General features: G+C 45.3%; 1 protein-coding gene across 1 annotated transcript; it reads right to left on the bottom strand.

The window, feature by feature from the left end:
• Positions 1-8,405: 8,405 nt before the first annotated feature.
• On the bottom strand, positions 8,406-10,951 carry KCNF1 (potassium voltage-gated channel modifier subfamily F member 1). The gene has a single exon (XM_063331189.1). It carries the CDS (start codon positions 10,234-10,236, stop codon positions 8,773-8,775), a length of 1,464 nt encoding a protein of 487 aa, XP_063187259.1. The 5' UTR covers positions 10,237-10,951; the 3' UTR covers positions 8,406-8,772.
• Positions 10,952-18,991: the final 8,040 nt, after the last annotated feature.

Below are 18,991 nucleotides of genomic sequence, written 5' to 3'. Positions count from 1 at the left end.
AAGAAATGTAGAGGAATGCAGTTAGCTCGCTTTATTTCCCTTGGTGGATGTGACAGAGCGACCCATTGAGCTGCTGTAACCTACGTGGGGATTTCAGTGAACAGCCAGTTTACTTACAAACAGTCGCAACTTCTTTAGTCATATTGAATAAGACTTTACTATTTTCCCTCTAAGAATCCTGAAAATGGAGAACTGTGAGCTTTTCAGGGTGGCACATGCTCTTAGACGACAGGCTTAGCCAGCATAGCTGAGTGTTACTGTTAATTGCAGTGACACCTGCAAGTCTCAAATATTGTCACACTGGGGCTATCTACAGCCCTATGATTAAAATGTATACCCCTCCAAAAACCCCTTTGGCAACCCTTGGGTTTAGCTGAGGGAAGGACGTTGATGTCTCCTAGGCTGGTCTATTCACTTCTTAAAATGTCTTGTGTACTTGGAGCCCCGTGGTATTTGGGTATGGTGGTTTTCCATACAGGGAGGAGGAAGGGACAAACCTCTTTTGGGGTAATGTCAGTCATAACAACCCTTTGCCACCCACCTGCTCACTGCAAACTGATGCTTAGAGGGCAGCCAGATGAATGAAGGGAAGGAGAGAGGCTTGTGTGCCTCACCTGGCCACCCCTGGGTGGCTGAGCCACGCAACTACTCCAGCAGCCCACATACACTCCCCCTCGCCAGCTCCCAGCTGCTCGTTGAGGACCGCTATTCTCTCTTTACACTTTCTTCCCAACTCAAAAACATTTTGCAGTCACTGATGAAAAGTCGCATCAGATATAGGTGCAGCTCACTTCAATACATGTTTGAGTTGCTCGGGTCTCATGTGAACGGTCCTGATGGTAAAAGCCCCAACCTGAGGCGGACAGTAACAGCTCCAGTGGGCAAGGATGAAGTCCAGCTGGCAACTGGTGTTCACTCCTCCAGCCAAGGCAATACGAGTATGCCCTACGTGAGTCACGGCAGCGATGATGTCGTACAGCAGCAATTAATTTGCTCCTAAGGCAAATGAGTCCAAATGGTAAAGGCTTTTGCAAATGGAATTTACTGTTCCAATGCAAATAACTAACTGGCAAACAATAACCACTCCAGCCTGAAAGCCCGTCCAGCAATTGGTTGACATTTGTGCTGCAGAGAGTTTACAGATTCCCCACGAGTTGGATAGGAGCTGTGTTTTGCAGCAACAATTGATTTATTACTGTGACAACCAGTAGAAATAGAAGGACCTGCTGGCAAGCAAGGGTGTGATTTGTTCCTCTGCAAACAAGCAAGAGGTGTCCAGCTGGCTAGTGGCCATTCCCAAGCAAAAGCCCAGGGGAGGATGCAGGCTTTATCTCCTCTCTGCTTGAGTTTTGCCTGCTAAATAGTGAAGGAATTAGTTTGGTTTTTTTTTTTTTTATATTGTACCAAAACACATTTGTATTTAGCAATGTTTCTACAAAGTCGGAGGGATGCAAAGGTCAGACTGTCTTCTAGATATTTCACTTCTCAAGCAATAGGAAGACACTTTATATGTTATTCATGAACAGAAAATGATTCTCATTTATATTGCAGCAGCCCCTGTAGGGACCAATCAAGGTCCCATTGTCCCAATGCCTGATTGGTGGCTGTGAGTAGAAAATTGCTGGTGCCTGCTTGGATGCAGTTCAGAAACATCCTTTTTTTGCCATGTAAGGTTTAACATGAGCACATTCTGAGCAGTAAAGCACGTAAGCGCACGTTTAAAGCAATCTCTCTTCAGCGAAATGTTTCAGTCCTCCCAAAGAGAGGGGAATTTAAACGTGCGAAAATGCTCAGCTAAATCAGACAGGGCTGCTGCAGCTGGACCTCGTGTCTTTTGAGTGTTCCACATATAAGAGAGAGTTTTCTTTTGATATGTAGAAGGGTTTTGGGGGGTGGTTGGCCAACATGTCCAAATGAAGTCCGGAGGCAGTGTGTTTTCTCTCCTAGGCGTGTTCTAAGCCTGCCCCAGTGAGCTGACCCAGTGCAGAGAGCCGCGAGGGGTGGGAGCGCACTCGTCATCGGCAAGCGTGTCAGGGGTGTGAGGAGCAAGAGAGATGAATCATTTCCATTTTCTGAAACAAAATAATGAAGTGCAATAGACCAAAATTAAGATATGAAAAATGAGGCTGAATGAAAAGAAAAACATGGCAGTGACAAGAGCTGTCCGATTACAGAGTAATCCCGATGGAACAAGGGAAGAAACCGAAATGGCGTGTAGTACTTCATGGTGGTTATTCTGGTATAGAATAAGACAGAAGGGTTAGTTCTTTGCTGGTTGATAATGGACAAGCTGAGACTTCAGGGATATGAGAATTCAAAATCAACGTATGACAATGAATACGTTATTTATGTGAATATGGCAAAGAATATTTGTAGTGTACCGTTTTTGCTGTAAAAATAATAATAAAAAAAATCAACATTGACCAACAGCCAGCTACAGCTACTTCATATTCTGGGTACTGTGTAAAATTGACATATCTTACTACGCTAGTAAGCCTGGAAAACACTGACTTTGTAAAGCTGATAACTGTAATGTAGTGGAAACACTGTTTGGGATCAGCAGAGTGCATCGTACTGATAAAGAATTTCCCCGTAATGCTGTTATAGTAATTGAAGCTGCAGTCTGTCTTCTGAACAGCAAAGCAGGCTGAGGCTGCCAGAAGGTTTTCTAAAACTTCCCTTTGCAGTGCCGAGCAATTTGCTGCCGTCGTCCTGTGATTGCCCACCTGAGTTTCTACCGCTTTGTCAGCTCTAACGCAGAATTCGTGAGCACAGACACTAATGAATACAGATAATTTTCATTCTTTAAGACGTTTAACTGCTGCAGAGCATACAGGTTACTTCCTTATAGAATAGAGAATCACAACATTTCATGCTTAAACCAAAAAACAAAGCACTAAGGTCAGCCTTTGGGGGCCTCATTTTCATTGAAATCAGTAGAGTGGTGCATGGAAAATAACAGTGTTTTTGTGGGCATATACAAGATAGCGTTCAGTCTACCTTTCCATTTTGAGATTTTATTTTTAAAGAGAGTCCTCTACTTAGATTCCTTTTAAGATTTCCCTTCCTTTCTGCTTCTATTGTATATATCTTTAACTGACCAGGATGATTTAGCGGTACTTGACTCTCGGCATGTTAAAAAGATATTCAAGGCTTCCCCTTACATGGGAAGACAAAAAGCAGCTTTAAGACACTGGCAGCTTTCTCATCTACATATGAAAGCAACAAGAAAAGAAACAATTAAATGGCACAGCTTCTCCTGGAGCTCTCAGACCTTTCTATCATCTTCATTTGCCTCTTAGTGATTTACGTGAGCCTGCCTTGTGCATTAGCCTTGGCTCACTTGGCTGCATCATTTCCCCCAGCACCTCTAAGGCAGGCAAAACTGCCACTGAATTCAGGCCTAATAGGGTTCACTGCAGGGAGAGAAGCCAATTTCAGTTTTAGTGGGATATCTACGGTTGAAACAAGTAAATTTAATATACATTGCCCTGCGTCGACTTTCACACTAGTGCTGTATTGCTGCAACTCTTGGTGAAGTTTGATTTACACCAGGCAGTGCAGAACTTATTCCTCACATCACTAAGGACCATCTGTCTCAAAGGGCAGGTGTCTCATGAAAGCTGGTGTGGAACGAGCTGTCGATATTCATGAATGGACAGCCTAAGCAAAATGCAGTAATCTTTGAATGGACAGCGAGCCAGACCCTTAGAAACCTGGTTGGGTACCAAGTGCATTCTCCTGTGTGTGTGCCCGGTAGCTGTCATACCTGTGCGAGTACGAAATTGTGCGGTTCGTCAGTGGATATAAGAGTGACGGCTGTGTTGACAGGGAGGAGGGAGGAAGCACTTCTGCCTAGCAGAATTCACAGGGGACGCCGTTCTATTTGTTTTAGCACATCTGGCGCTGCAGATGTGTCTGGAAGAGGGTTGTGGGGTTTTTTGTGTCTTTCAGTATGGATAATTGTGCATTAATATCTCTTACCCTTTAATTTTGTGGACATTTGACTGGCCTGTTTCAACAAACACTTGTTCGTTACTCTTTCATCCAGTCTCAGGTGAGCATTTGGTGTAGTTATTTGAAAAATCAGTGTAGATTGAGAGAATACGTGAGACTGAAAACAACATGGTCTTGGTTTCTAGTCTTAAGCATTTTTATCAGGTAGATTCAACGAGCACATTAGGCAAAAAGAAAGCTGCCTAAAGGGTTACTGAAACAGCATCACTGTCTCAGCTTCAGCTGCAAAAGGGACATTAGCAATGACTGCCCTTCACACAGCCGGGGACAGATGGGCTGTTGGATGGTGCTCAGCCCTCCTTCTGTTTGGTATGAGCTGGCTCTGCCTCCACGTTCCCCCCAACCCATGCACAGACCACAGAGGACATTTCAATTAACCTTGTGTGGCAGGTGCCATACCTGCAGCAAGGGCAGCTCTCCTGCACGCGTGACAGCAGACAATAGTGGTATTCTAGTATTTCCCACAATTTTGATTTTTTTATAAGTGTCTTCAAATCGTGTATATCTATAGCAGTCCAGCAATAAAACCTAGCTGTAGATGGCCATTTCTGCCTGAACTTGACGCTGTCTCCAAAGCCAAGGTGGCTGTGACACGCCAGCAGAGCGTGGCATGAGTTGACGTGTTACGTGCCTGTCACTTCCCTGAGACTAATGCTGTGTGTCACGAACTACTGCAGCCGTCTCCCACACTTCTAAAAGCAATTTCTACTCTATTAAGTTCTACCCTTTATGGTGTCCAGGAAGCTAAAACCAGGCTTCATTTTACCTACAGCCTTAGCAATTGCCACCCATCTACCCTTGGGTGGGTTATTAAACGAAGGCTATCGAATCAGATTCTGCTGGCAGCTATTTGATGTCAGACCTGGACTAATCCCAAATTTACAGCTGAAGTTGATGTTAGGAGCTAAAAGTTGGTCCTGTCAAGTTTTAACTCTGTACGCTGCAGGCTGTATTAAAGATTCAAAGTTTTCTAGAAGCAGCCAGGGCTGGCTGCATGGGGCAGGTGTCCTACGGGATAACTTCTCAAGAGGATGGTTTGACCTGCTCACTGGGCCCTGAAATTTCCTGCTCAGTGAATTGAGGAGCTTCGGTATGAGAAGGGATGTCAACTAAAATTATAGTAGCTCTGTATTTTTCTCCATAATTCTGCTCAATGTGTTTCCTCTAGAAGAGTACTACATTTTCTTCCCAGAGCTTCCAATTTCATACAGGAAGGGTGACCCATTTCCTTTGTACACCGGGGAGTCCAAAGCAGAGTATTTGGGTAGCAGGGGGATGAGAAGAGATCCAGGCAGTTTATGCGGATTTTTCTGCCCTTGGAAATTTTCAGGCTGTTCCTGTCCTGGTTCCCAGGTGAAGCGTATTAGATACCAGGGGCCGGGCTCCCCCAAGAGACAGTTGTGCTACAGACTGTGCTGCAGACACTGGGGAAGCTGAGTGCAGTGGCTGATGCTGTTTCTGTGAGTCTGGAGCTGGGCCCACTGGGAATGCCTTGCATTCATTAATTTAATTGTATAGACTCAGCCAAAGTGTCCATAAAGTGCTTGGGAAGAGCTGGACGTGGGGCAGTCGCTGGTGAGTTGGGTGGGTGCAGCCTGGGCGCAGGAATGAGACCTGCACCAAGCCCGGTGAAGTCTCCCCCTTGAAAAGACTGCAGGGCTTGTCCTAACTTTGGACTTCAGAAAGTCCTGTGTCTAAGACAGGGGGACCCCAACTCAACCAGAGCCTTTGGATGGTGTCGCTTCCTCTCTGCAAAGGGACTGCACTGACACTCCTCTCCCACCCTCAAGCCTTCCAGTCTTTTAAGTCCTTTTCTTTTTTTAGATTAACTTGTAATAAAGGAAAATCAGCTCGGCTGGGTTGTGCCAAGCATTAAAAAAATTGAAAGCAAACGTCCCCTAGCTCGCTCCATCCTTTAAGGGACAGAGCCTTTCCTCCAGCCCTGACTTCAAAGCCAGTGGTTTACAGTAGTTTCTTGGTCTGCGAGACTTGTCTCCCCCAAAGCCCCAGGAAACCTCTTGCTTTCTCCCATCAGGGTTGCGGCTGTGTAAGAACCCCTTGCTCCTCTCCAGTCCCACCGTGTCCTGCAGGCTGCCAGCCTGCCCCTTCCCTCCATCACTGCTGACATCTCCCCTTGCTCCTGCAGGGTTCCCACACCACGGGCGAGGCAAACAGGCAGGAATCCACCTGCCCACCCACAGCCTTTTAAGAACATACAACTTATGGCAATGAATCCAACAAATACGATCCCTAGTGCAGCAAACCACATGGAGCCTGGCTTGAGACCAGAGTGAGCTGGAGTGGCACCAAGGTTGTCTCAAAGCTCTTTCCATGCTGACGTAGCATAGGCAGACCCCTGTGCTCAAAGGCATAAGTCACTGGAGAAATTAGTCCATAAAATTGTTTCTGATAAAATAGGCTTATTTTTTATTTAATGTCACGTTAAATAAATTGCAAAGTGCAGCAGTGAGGATTTAGTGCTTGCGGTGCTAACCATATCACTTAGCATTTATACAGTGCTTTCCTCATTCAGGAAAGCACTTTTGCTAACTTAATTCATCCTCAGCCACCCTCTGGACATCATGAGGGAAGTCAGGAACATTTAATATCCCTGCTGATAGATAAGGCGTATGGCTGGGACTGGCACAGCGCTGTTACTTTTCCTCTTCCCCCACCCTCAGCATCCCACCCGAGTCAATTTTTGATGGCTACAGCCCATACTTGTGTCCTGGAAGTTGGGTGCTGGGATGCAGAGGGGAGGGTGAAGGGGTGCTTGTGCTGTGGAGGTCACTTGGATGGGCTGTTGGCCTTAGACAGGAGAGAATTTGGGACAAAATGGGCTGGTGAAAGGATTCCGGTACAGAAAGGTTTAGAGTTTGCCTTGAATTCTCTTACTTGCTGGGGGTATGTAAGGCAGGACATGGTAATGGGGTTGGAGAAGAGGATGGCACAGGGCCAGGGCACGGGGACACAAAGTAGGTGTCCCTGGAGGTGAGCACCCCAGGGTTTGAGGGGTAGTGCTGGGAAAGGGCTTCAGCCTGGGGGAGCTGGGGGTTGATTTCCATGTCAGCAGACCTGCAGAGCGGGCAGTGTTCCTGGGGAGCCGCTGCCCAGCCCCTAAACACCACCACTGCTCCCCACTCCCAGCGGAGCAGGTCTCTCCCCACCAACAGACACATACCCCTTTGTCAGGGGCAAACAAGGTGCCAGGAGAGAGCACAGAGCCCACCCCACGGCTCTGTGCCCCTCCGGTCACTATTCTGGTGGGGTGGATGCCACAGGCCTATCGCTTGCCCATGTCCCAGGAAAAGAGTCCCAAGGACCTGCGTGGGGATCCTTGGGCACCATGAGGTGCCCAGCGAGGGGTCATGGCTCGTGATGGTATGTTTCATCTGGGCGAGGGGCTGCTCAGCACAAAAGGGAGCAAATAAGGACAGCTACTCTAGCCCTTTAATCATTTGGGATCCTACTTTTAACATATGTAAATACATCCGTGTGCCAGTTCTCCCCTCCCCTTTGAGCTGGCGTAACTCCTAGTTTCAATGGATTTCTCTGGTAGAGACCAGACCCATATATTGCAGTTGTTATGCGAGCCAAATTAATGCTCACATAGATGGCACTTGCTTTTGGAAAGGAGAGTAGCTACACACTGGTGTTGATTAATATGCTGATTAATGAATAAGATACTGAGTAGTGCCTACCACCTCCGTAAACTAACATTTACAAAACCACGCAGTTATAGTAGGGGTGGGATGTACTTCTTGAAAAAAAAACACCTAGTAATATGTTCATTCAGATAGATATTTTTACCATAAATCAGTTGGAGAGTATACTATTTTTATTGAAACTTCCTCTACACTTACTTTCAAAGAGTTAAAGTTTGTTTTTTAGAAGTACTCAATTTAACTCCCCTGTTAACTTCTCTTGCTTTAATAGTGAATTAAAAATACTACGAGTTAACTTAAAGTTTTTAAAATTACTTGATTATAAATCTTTTCTGCAAGATCCCTGCATATATAAATTACTATGTTGTAATTAAAAGCTAGAACAAATAATTTTTTTACTTGTTCCTTAAAATATATTGATTCTGTTCTACATGTCTGCCCAAAAAATAGCTTCATGTCCCACTGAAAATTATATTTTTTTTATGCAAAGAGGAACAGACAACTACCCAAAAATTTTACCCCAAATTACATTATACAAAAACCGGTCATTGACTCTAATATCCTGCACGCAGTATATGCTCATACTTGCAGTATCTCTAGGCTGAAACTGCTCATAATATTTTGCTGTAAACCTGAACCTAATACAAGTGAGAGGCTGCTTTAATTTTTTTAGGAGCAGTTCTCCTAGCTGCAAAGGCATTGAAGACAGCCTGGGAGACACAATCTGTGCGATGCTGCTCTTTATTGTCACAGGTACAGAGTTCTGATGTGGCAATGCTGCACATTCAGGTCATCGAACATTTACCGATCAGGAAGGGCTTTTCAGTCTCTAAAATGATTACAAATGGTTTTTGCCAGAACACACTCATTATAAGCAGTCTGATCTCAATGGAGTCCTACTATTTTATTTTGAGTAATAACGGCAAAGTCTTACCAACTGTTGATGGAGATACCATGGTGTTAATTTATATTCATGTTGGAAAAGCAAAGCAGTGCTCCCTCTCAACCCTGACAGATCCCACAAGTCTTTTCAGTAGTTGATTGTCAGGTTGTCCCCATCTATAGCTTAGCGCTGACAACAGCTCACGGTTTATTTGCAGCTTTGAAGCCTGGTCCTATAGTGTTTCTCTTCTGACAGTAGATGAATAAAGGTGTCACTGTGGGAGACTTTTAGCCGGCTGCTATAAAAAGGACCCTCCTTGCCGTCCCTCACAAGATCCTCTGGTTCACTTTTGGAGTTTGCAGTTTTCCCCTCGGCTGAGTTTAGCTCCATCAGCTCCAATTCGTGCTTGGCAGCTGTTTCTAAAACCCTCTGTTTGTTATAATACCTGACAAAGTTGTTAATGATAGGATGGATGGGAAGGGCGATCGCTATCACCCCGCAAAGAAAACTGATGGCAGCATTCAGTTTTCCTAGTGTTGTTTTAGGGTATATGTCTCCATATCCAACTGTGGTCATGGTAATGATTGCCCACCAAAATGACTGAGGGATGCTTTTAAATAAAGTTTCAGGGTGGCTTTGCTCCATGGTGTAACCCAGGGCAGAAAAGACAAAGATTCCAACGGCCAAGTACATGAGGAGCAGCCCGAGCTCCTTAAAGCTGCGTTTCAGGGCATACGTTAGGGTCTGGAGCCCTGAGGAGTGCCGGGCAAGCTTGAAAATCCTCGCGATCCTCATGATGCGCAGGGCCTGGACAGCCTGCTGGACGTTGCTCAGCTCCATGAGCTTGGCTCCCAAGTGGGTCAAGGTGAGGCTGACATAGAAAGGAAGTATTGCTAGCACGTCGACAATGTTCATGAAAGACAGGGCAAAGTGGAGTTTGTTGGGAGAGGAGATTAGCCTCAGCACGTACTCCATGGTAAACCAGCCTATGCAGGCTGTCTCTATGCTGTCCAGGGTCGGGTGCTCCATACGGTTCCCCTCCGCATCTACGATCTGCAGGTCTGGGATGGTGCCCACACACATCACGACGGAAGAGATCAAAATAAACAGAAAGGACAGAACAGCGATCACTCTAGCTGGGTAGGACGATTCTGGCTTCTCCAGAAATTTCCAGATGTATTTTTGGCACCTTTTCCAGCGACTTTCCGAGGCATCTACTCCCAAGTCATCCAGAATCAGTTGCACCCTTCGAGCTATTTCTTCCAGTTCCTCCTTTTTTTCACTTAGATGAGTTTTGCAGCAGTCATCCAAAAATTTCAGATCCACTTTCCAAAATTCCATTTCGTTCTTGAAACATATGGGACATATTCCTTTCTTCATGTGAATTTCCCCAAAGTAGTATACGTCAATAATGCATTTGAAAGCATCTGGATCTCTGTCAAAGTAAAACTCTCTCTTTCCAGGATCATAGTCATCACAGAGGGAGAATATGCTATCGTATCCCCCCGATAAACAATTGATCAGCTCTGCCAGACGTGTTTCTGGATATTGATTCAGGTTATCTCCATAGAACACCTGCCTTACCCCACCGACATTGACTACAATCTCCATTTCTTCATTTTTTCCTGATCCGTCTGTGTCCACATCTGGAGACCTAGAGTCACCTGCCATTTTAATTATATCGGATTTTACTTGATTTTTAGCCTGTTGTCTGGTTTCAAAGCTTTGTGGTTTTAATTTCTCATGAAAGCAAATCAGCGCCGAGTCAGCTCTATTGCAAATGTTACCAAACTGACCCGGAGCGGTGGTGGGAAAGGTTACAGAGATAAACCTGCGGTCGGGAAAGCCTCGCGAGGTATGCAACAAGCTGCGGGGAAAAGACAAGTCATCGGGCTGCTGTGCCTGCAAGCAGGATGTTAGAAAGCTCCAGCAGATTTGAAAGAGAAGAAACCATTTAATAAAACTCACCCCTCTGCTCAGTGCTCGAGAGTCTTTTCAGGTCCCATTCTCTCTCTAAGAGTGATATTTATTCACAGGTTGGAAGTCACGGCAGAGAAATAAATCCCGTGCTCTGATTAATGCAACGTGCAGTGAGTGACAGTTCTCAGAGAGACAATCAGCAGGGTGAGCCCACAGAAAACTGTTGCCGTTTCTCTCTTCGATTCCACAGATTTCCCTAGAAAGCTGCTTTGAAATTTTGTTTCTCTTTCCGTTTTCGTTTTACTTTAAGATCTTCCAGAGTTTATCTGCTGACTCTTGCACGCAGTCAGTCGGTGCAAGCGTGCAGAGGAGAAACTTGTGCTTGTTTTCCCTTTGCAGTTTCCCAACACAATAGGGAGCCCAGGCGGCAAGGAGTCCTTCCCGAACTCTACCCTCTTCTGGTGAAACCCAGCAAAGCACCAGCTACACGGAAAACACAGCTCAGCTATTTATACGCCTGCCTAGCCGTAAAATAATCTGTTTCTATACCGCCATGCACTGTAATGATTTTTTAAAACATTTTTTAAAAAATCAAATACAAACCACAGTCATGTATAAAGTCGTTCCGAGCTGCAGAAAGACATCCAATCAATCTCTTCTGATGGCAGAAGCCAAAGAAAAAAATACTGTGTTTTGGAATAAATGCACGACATAAATCTTGCTCTCAGCGGGACTGGAGCAAGTCTAGAGTAATTCTCTGTCAGGACACTGAGTTACTGTAGATTTGTACCTGTGTCATTGGGAACCAAGCAGAGACCATAAAGTTTTCGTTGCAGCTGCAGAGCAAAACTTTCCCCGCAGTCTGCGCGCATTTCCCAAAGCTCCGCGTCCTCAGTTTTAGCTGCGTTTTCTCAGTCTGCTGTCAGCTGATCCTGATGAGTGTTTGAGTAATTTACAATGCCTATGATGACTTCTCAGTGAATGCTACTAACCAGTAGTGCTTCATACTTCACCCAGTGCTTAACAAGTAGGAGTAGGACAAGCATTTCCTTTTATTTTCTCCAAATTCCAGGGTTTGATGGACATTTGTTCCCCAGACCCTTATGTGCAGATGGGCCGATCACCATGCTCTGAAATGCTTCAATCTGACTATGCAGTTCATTGCAGTGGGTCCTGAGGGCTCTGATCCAGGAAAACCCACAGTTCGTCAGTTAACTGTTTGTGGCCACAGCAGAATGATCAGCAGGTTTGGATCTTTTCCAATTTGCTGGCTTCTGAAAAGCTTGTAAGTGCAGGGGAACAGAGAGGGGCAAAACAAACTGATAGTTTGCTTCTTTAGGCTCATGTCCATCCTGAGAGAATGGCGAGAGCTGTGATGTGCCCACTGTCCTCATGCCTGTGTCACCTGGCGAGGGGGACCCTGTTGAGCATGCTGTGCTCCAATTCCAATCCCTTGCAGGACACTTGTGGGGGATTAGTCAGAGGTTGTGCACCAGACCTCAACTTTACATGGAGCACTCACATAGCCTCCATTACTTTACCAATAGCCCTTGGGGGTAGTTCATGACACTCAGGGGTGCACGAGCCATGAGTTAAAATCACTGATCCAGCCACTTCTCAGACCTCCCAATAACATTCCTCGTCCCTGAGCTCTTGCGTGATTGAGGAGAGTAAAAATGTGAGAGGGATGCAGTTGCAAGAAATCTGTGAAACAGAGGAACACAATCCTTTCTCTTTGCCTGGCACGCACATCCATGCACCAATTCATAATGTAAAAGCTGTAGCCAAGGGGGATTGGGTTCTTGCTGCTCTGTTACAGTCATCCAGTAAATGTAACACCCAGACACCCAGTGCCGCAGTGAGAAATAAGCTGTGCATGAACCATAACTCCATAAGCTTCTTCAAATGCCTGGGTTGTGTCACTCATATCCGTGCTGCAGAATAGCACGGAGGGCTAGGAACAGCAACTGCAGGGGCTGGTCACCTCATTCAAGTGACAGTCCCAGGAAAGCGGTAATATCTATTAGTCTATGCCTAAGTCATACTATTAATCTCTGGAGGTCAGTGTCACCTTCACGTGTTCCTGAGGGTACCACAAAGTGTGGGTGTAATACAAGGTATCCCTTGAATTTTTTTCCAGGCACATATGAGTTTACTGAGACTTGCAAGCTTCTTGGGACAAGAGAAATACCTTGGATATCTGGAAAAACCCTAGGTTTTGTGGGCTCAGCAATAAATATTTCCCCACCTGGGACTTCCTTGCCCATTAACATGAATGATTTACCTTGATTTTAGTCTAATAAATTTTAAGATGCCAATAGCAGTTACACGCTTGCGTGTACCGCAGATGGGATTACTGACTACCAGTTCTTGCAAAACAGAACAGATCTGGGAAAGTTAGGTTTAAAATGTTGTCAGGCTGCACCAGTGTAGGGAAACAGGTTCTTTAGGTTTAAATCCTCAGATTTAACCATCTCAGACTCCTACTCTCTTTGGTCAATGATTCATTCCAGTCACCTTTTGGCTTTTGTCCAGGTAACGATAAGAAATCAATGCATGGTCCGGCATGACCGACACAGACAGCACCACCTTCATATCCAAAAAGGCTCCTCTCCCCACTCCTGTAATTTTACAGAACAAACACCTACAAAATAGGCACACAGGATTAGTACGTACATTGTTCAGTTTGAAAGGTGAAATCAGCTCCTCTCAAATGATAAATCTCAGCACATTCTCGAAAGGTTGGGAAGAAACTATTTTTGAAATGCCAGATCAGTCCTTATAAAGACTTTACTTAGTGCGGCTGCTAAAATCCTGGTGCTTTATTCTCCCTCGTCTTGCACCTTTTCAGAGTTCTTTACACCTTTCAGTGTGCCTGTCAAATGTTAGAGATCTGGTAGCATTTTAAATCCACTTTGACAAATGTAAATGATCCAAAGAAGGGTCAGGGAAAATCATAATGAATTAAAAGCTTGTTTTTATAGCTGAAAAGAGTGAGACAGGCTTACTTGATGAATATTTTTTATCAGACATATCGCAGAGCAGCAACCAACAGAAGCGGAATGAATAATTTGAAGCAAATGATTTATTTCACTAATTTAATTCATTTTTCATCCATGAAAAGAGAACTTCTCTAATCTAAAAATTTCAATAGATAATTGTTGCCCTGTAATTCATTTATGAGTAGTTTGCTGCAGTTATTAGGGCTTCTAAATTCGACTTCTGTTTATTTATCTGGACTGGGCAAACAGGTGAAGCCGTGCTCTGTGCCTGCTGGAGGCGATGCGTGCTGACAATTGAATTCCTACAGACTGAATAAGAAACAGGGAGGGGGTTTCTTTGTCTCCGTGCTTTGGCTCAGGGAACAACACGTGGATTTGAACTGACAGATGTGTCAAGTTTTGGCTGTGGTTCAGACCAGCTCCTTCAGGAAGGAGGAGGCACAGCCAGACCTCAAGCCCTGCAGCCCGAGGGAAAGACTCCCGGATCACCAGGATCAGGCCCGGTCCCAGCAGGGATGCCTGGTATCTCCTGGGGGTGCTCAGATCACCACGGAGCTTGGACCACAAGGCGTAGGTGGAGCTCAAATACAGCTCCCCGGTGCCACCGAGCCCCGCATGAGGGATGCAGACGGCACCGAGCACCCACAGGCCAGTGCCTGGGGACCTGCAGCGAGAGCAGTGCTCGGAGGGTGCTGGAGCTGCAGGTTTGGGTCCTTCATTGCCACTTTTTGGGAGAGGACCTTCACTGCTGGGTGGTTTTGTGCCAGTCTGGGAAAAGAGATTGCTCCTCTTGAGCTGTAGTCTGGCTCATACCACACTCCTGAAGCCCAGCCAGCACCTCTGCCCTCCTGGATGATGCACCCACCTGCTCCCCATAGAGCTATGGGCAGTAGATGTGGATGAAGGGGCATGAATGGGTTAGAAGCCAACCCTGGGGAGATAAGATCAGACTCCACACGGAGAGGGGCGTTGAATGCAGAGGCAGGAGCCAGGCAGCCTCTCTGCAAGCAGGCTGTGGTGTAGTCAGCCCCCTGCACTGAGCACAGCCCAGCTTTCAGTGTCTGGGACCATGGCGGCACCTTTGGCCTCTCTCTCCTCCTGGACTCTACAAGGCATTTAGTGCTGTGTCTACATATGCAAGCTCATGAAAGTTCAGGGACCTGAATATGACTGTCCAAGCAAGAAACAGTTAGAATGCGTCCACCCTACACTGACCAGCTAACATGGACATTTCCCAGCCGTCATGTGGCCATCAGAGACCATTCCCAACAGGCAGTTTGCAGGCAGCCACCTGTACTGGAGACTAAAAGGACTTCCTAGACTAGATAGAGACCAGTTGCCAGTTGGCCTCAATGCCTAGAAACATCCTTGGGCACATGTAAAACTGGTCTAGGCCGTAGCAAGTTGTGCTGAGCCACCTGCTGCCTCTGGGCACCTGCTTTTTAGGTACTATGATTTCTGTGTTGGACACTGTTGTGTGGCCCTCAGAGGCCACAGAACTAACACCAGGCTTGGAGTGATGGGGGTTCCTACTCCATATAACCCCCTCACACACCCCTCTTTCTGCTATGTCATATTTGTTTTTTAAACGACACTCACAAGACTGGAACTGTGATGGATCCAGCAAGAGATCTAACACGCAACTTACTTTCAGCTAGATGTAGACTATGGAGAGACACTCAAGACAAGAAGATGTGATGAAAATGTACCACAGAAAAGTCAATCAGAGACCTAAAGGAGGATGAGGAATGGAAATATCTTGCTCTTCCTCCTTTCCTTGGAGTATTGTGGGGATAAAGCTTGCAGCCAGCTGCACGGGGATTGCTTCAGGAGCTGACAGCACAAGGTTCTGTGTGGAGGAAGCACCATATAATTACTTCATGCCAATCACAAGAAAGGGGAAGCAGATAATCTGGAAGAAAGAGAAGCAATGAATGATGTCGTCGTGGGCTTCAGAAAGAGCAGGTCATGCAGAGCAGCTACTCTGATTACTTTACCACCGCCAGCTTTAGTAAGAAAGAGGAGCAGGAAAGACTTTGCTGTAAGAAGCCTTCAGGGTTTCCAAATCTAAGGTGGCTTCTAGTGGTTAGTGAGACAACCTCACAACCCCACTGGAAGATCCAGCACACTGTCTTTGGCAAATTAATCCAGCTACTGCAATGTGCTGTTTTATCCTTTGTAGCTCAATATTGCAAATCCGTTTTCAAATCGTACCTTCTTTTACCCTTATGACTTGCTCTGCAATAAAGCCGGCTGTTTTGACACTCCTCAAGAAAACACGGGTTTGCATTCCCACAGGTGCTGTGGTTCCCAGCATGGATGTGGGGTCACTGCCATAGCACCAGCACCAACCCCATGGGCTCCCCCAGTGCATCTGAAGGGCAACAGTGCGTGACTTGCTCTCATGGACTGTAGCACCAGGGTGTGCGTGGGGGAGGCGTGTTGCGGGCACTCAGTGTCAGCAGAAAACCTTCCTGATGCTCATGGTATCAGCTCATGATCTCAGCACTGATGTACCTCTTGTGTATGTAGCCATGAGCTCATGGAGGGAGTCGGAGCCTTGGCATGAAGCCTGTTCATGGCCCACAGCTCTTATTTCTGGCAATGTGTGAGTCTTTCAAATCCCTCGATATGGGAAAAGAAAGGTCTGTCAAATGCGAAGTGAGTGAAACAAAATCTCTAAATTTTTTAACACATGGCCGTATTTTGTATGACATTTTCTCAATGCATTAGACTTCCTTGAGATTGTTATGTCGAAAGCAAGAGATTATAAAATATCTGAATTGAGATGGGTATCTGGACTGTACCAGCTACCTTCACCTTGCGAATCTGGTTTTATGTGCCTCTGTCTCCAGCATATTTATGTATTTGTGCACAACTATTATTTCAGATCAAACAAGTCCTTCCCCAGTTTATTTTCCCTTCTCTTAGTTGCTTTGATTCTTTTTTCAAGTTCAAAATTTATACATACTCAGTCAATTTATTTTAGCAGATCTTTTAATTAATTCCTTATTAAGAGACTGGTAATAGCTTGCTGTAAATTTTAATTGGCCTTGCTTTCCATTTGACATTAATGAGTCTATTTTCCCATACAATTAAACCTGCCTTAAGTGACCACTCAGGGGACCAGCCAAATCTATGATTTAATGTAAATGGCTTTAAATAAATAAGATGCAGCCTCCACTGCAAGCAGCTAACAGCTGGCTTCAAATTAAGCATATCAGTGAGTCATGAATAGGATGGGAGTTGAAGATGCTGTCAAAGTTTTAAGGACCTTGTCTTGTTTACAGAGTCGCTGTGTTTTGAGGAAGGACTGGAAGTTGTGCTTCCTGCTCTTAAACATTGTCATCAAAAGCTTTCAGTTAATATTTCTCCCTTTGAATGTTGTTGCATGTACAAAGAAAAGAGAAAAAACAGGTGACAAAACTTCTTACAGTTGCAGAGGCAATGGCTTCAAATTAAGAACTGCACAGCTAAGGTTTTGCTGGCATTGAGTACGGCAACGGTCAAAAAAATTGCCTGTGCGCATGTAATTAGGGGCTGTATCATAATGAATATGCACAAGGTGGTCGAATGCAGGTTGCATGGGTGACCTCAGCTCTGGCATTTCCCAGCTTCTGCGCCTCTGCCTCTGCAATCCCACTGGTGACTTTTATCATGACTTGCTGAACACAGTTTCTCACAGGACCCCTGTTGTGCTGGTGCTGCTGCCCAGCAGCATCCCTGGAGCCGCCCCAACAGCTGGAGTGAGGGACCCCTGGCAAAGAGATGTAAACGGTACTAGGGTGAGTGTAAGAGGGCTGTTGGTGGTGGCACCGGTGAAGTGACTGGGCTGGCCTTCCTAAAGGTGACCGTTCCCATCACTACTGAATCTTATCATTACTGACCCAAAGAAAAGACCAAGAGCGTGCCAGCAGAGAGGGAGGTGGCAATGGGCAGACTGTTTGCTAAGTTTCGGCAGCCAAGACATGAAGCCAGTTTCTAAGCCTGCTTGGGGAGAGATTTTTAATGTGTTTTAATGTGTTTTCTTTTAAAAAAATCCAACACTGCAGGCCTCTACTCTGCTTGGAGTTAGAATAGTGATTAATAATACTCTGCACAAGCTATTGTTCCTAATTCTTTGAAAGGAGAGCTTGGGTAGCAATTTAGGGTGTACCATTTCACAATATAAGATCTCTTTATATGAAATAATATTTTTATTGTGGCCAATCAAAATAAGGAATATAATCAAATAATTCACAGTAGACACGGTCAAAAGCACTCCTGTATGTGTACTCAAAGAAGAGGAAAAAAAATGAAGTATTTTCTGGTGTGGAAAAGGTTGTAAAGAAAACCAGCTGGAACAAAACCATGGAAAACATTTCATCAGTGTGCTGAAACAGCAATAAAAAATAAAATACTTCCATTGATCCTAGAAAACATTGCAACACTGAGGAAAACACAGGCTTCAGTGGAGCCTGCAATTCTCGCGGGCTCTTGTAAGTATAGTTATAATTTTCCTTCTCTTGCTGAGTGGTACAGGACAAAGGAGAGGACGGTGTGTAGGCAGTGGCAGAGGCTGAGTTCATATCTTCACACATATGAAATTATTGATGCTGTTCCCGTGGAGGAATCCTGTGGACATTTGACTTCATTAAATCCTGCAGGACTGAGGGTTGTGTCATGATGCCCTGGAGCACCCCGCTGATGCCTGCCTCCTGCAGCTGGTGGGTCCTTGGGCTTACCCCCTCCATCTCCTGCAGGGAGGTGACGGTCACAGTCCTGCCTGCGGCCAGGAAGGCCATCGGGGATTGGCGGAAGTGGTGTTTCCTGGCCAGCATCCTGCTTGCACAGCCGTCATGGAGTCGAAGCATTAAGGCATGCAAGTTTGAGGTGATGAAGGCCGTTCTTTATCAGTGAACCTTTGCATTGTAGATCAGGCAAAGAGGAAAATCAAAATGGTTTTCCACTGTGTCCTAATCACTGCTTTGAGAAGTGAGGAGAGCCATGTTCTTACTTTCACTGACTTTGAAAAAGAAGTCCAAACCTCTGTGTGACCCTACCTTGAAAACCAGATTTCAGCATCTCTATTTTTTGCTGTGTTATTTAGCTTTGCTTAGCAAAAATGTTGGCTGAATTGAAGTGGAATTTACGAAGAGTTTTAAGTCAATCAAAACTACATTTTTAGGAGGATAAACAATATGTCAGGAATAATTTCCTGGCCCTACTCTGGATCTGTTGTCTGCCGTTGGGCAAGCTGTTTACCTTGCTGCTTTTCTTAAGCTGTCTGGCAACACAACGTATTTCTTAACAGCTTACAAATGAGTCAAATCAAAAAACATTTTTAATTTGGCAAACAGATTACAAATAAGCTTTTACATTATCTGAATGGTTCTAAAGCCAACCCACATGTTTCTAAGTGATTTGTCTAGACAATGGGTGAGTCAAGCCTTTTATCCATTCTGCTTTATACAATAATCGGTTCTGCTCAGTTAAGATTTCATTTTACCAAATTGAATGCCTTT

Source organism: Chroicocephalus ridibundus, chromosome 3, assembly GCF_963924245.1.
Source record: "Chroicocephalus ridibundus chromosome 3, bChrRid1.1, whole genome shotgun sequence".
Classification (NCBI taxonomy): domain Eukaryota; kingdom Metazoa; phylum Chordata; class Aves; order Charadriiformes; family Laridae; genus Chroicocephalus; species Chroicocephalus ridibundus.
The sequence above is the reverse complement of the archived record's forward strand: the minus strand, read 5'-3'. Positions and strand labels throughout refer to the sequence as shown.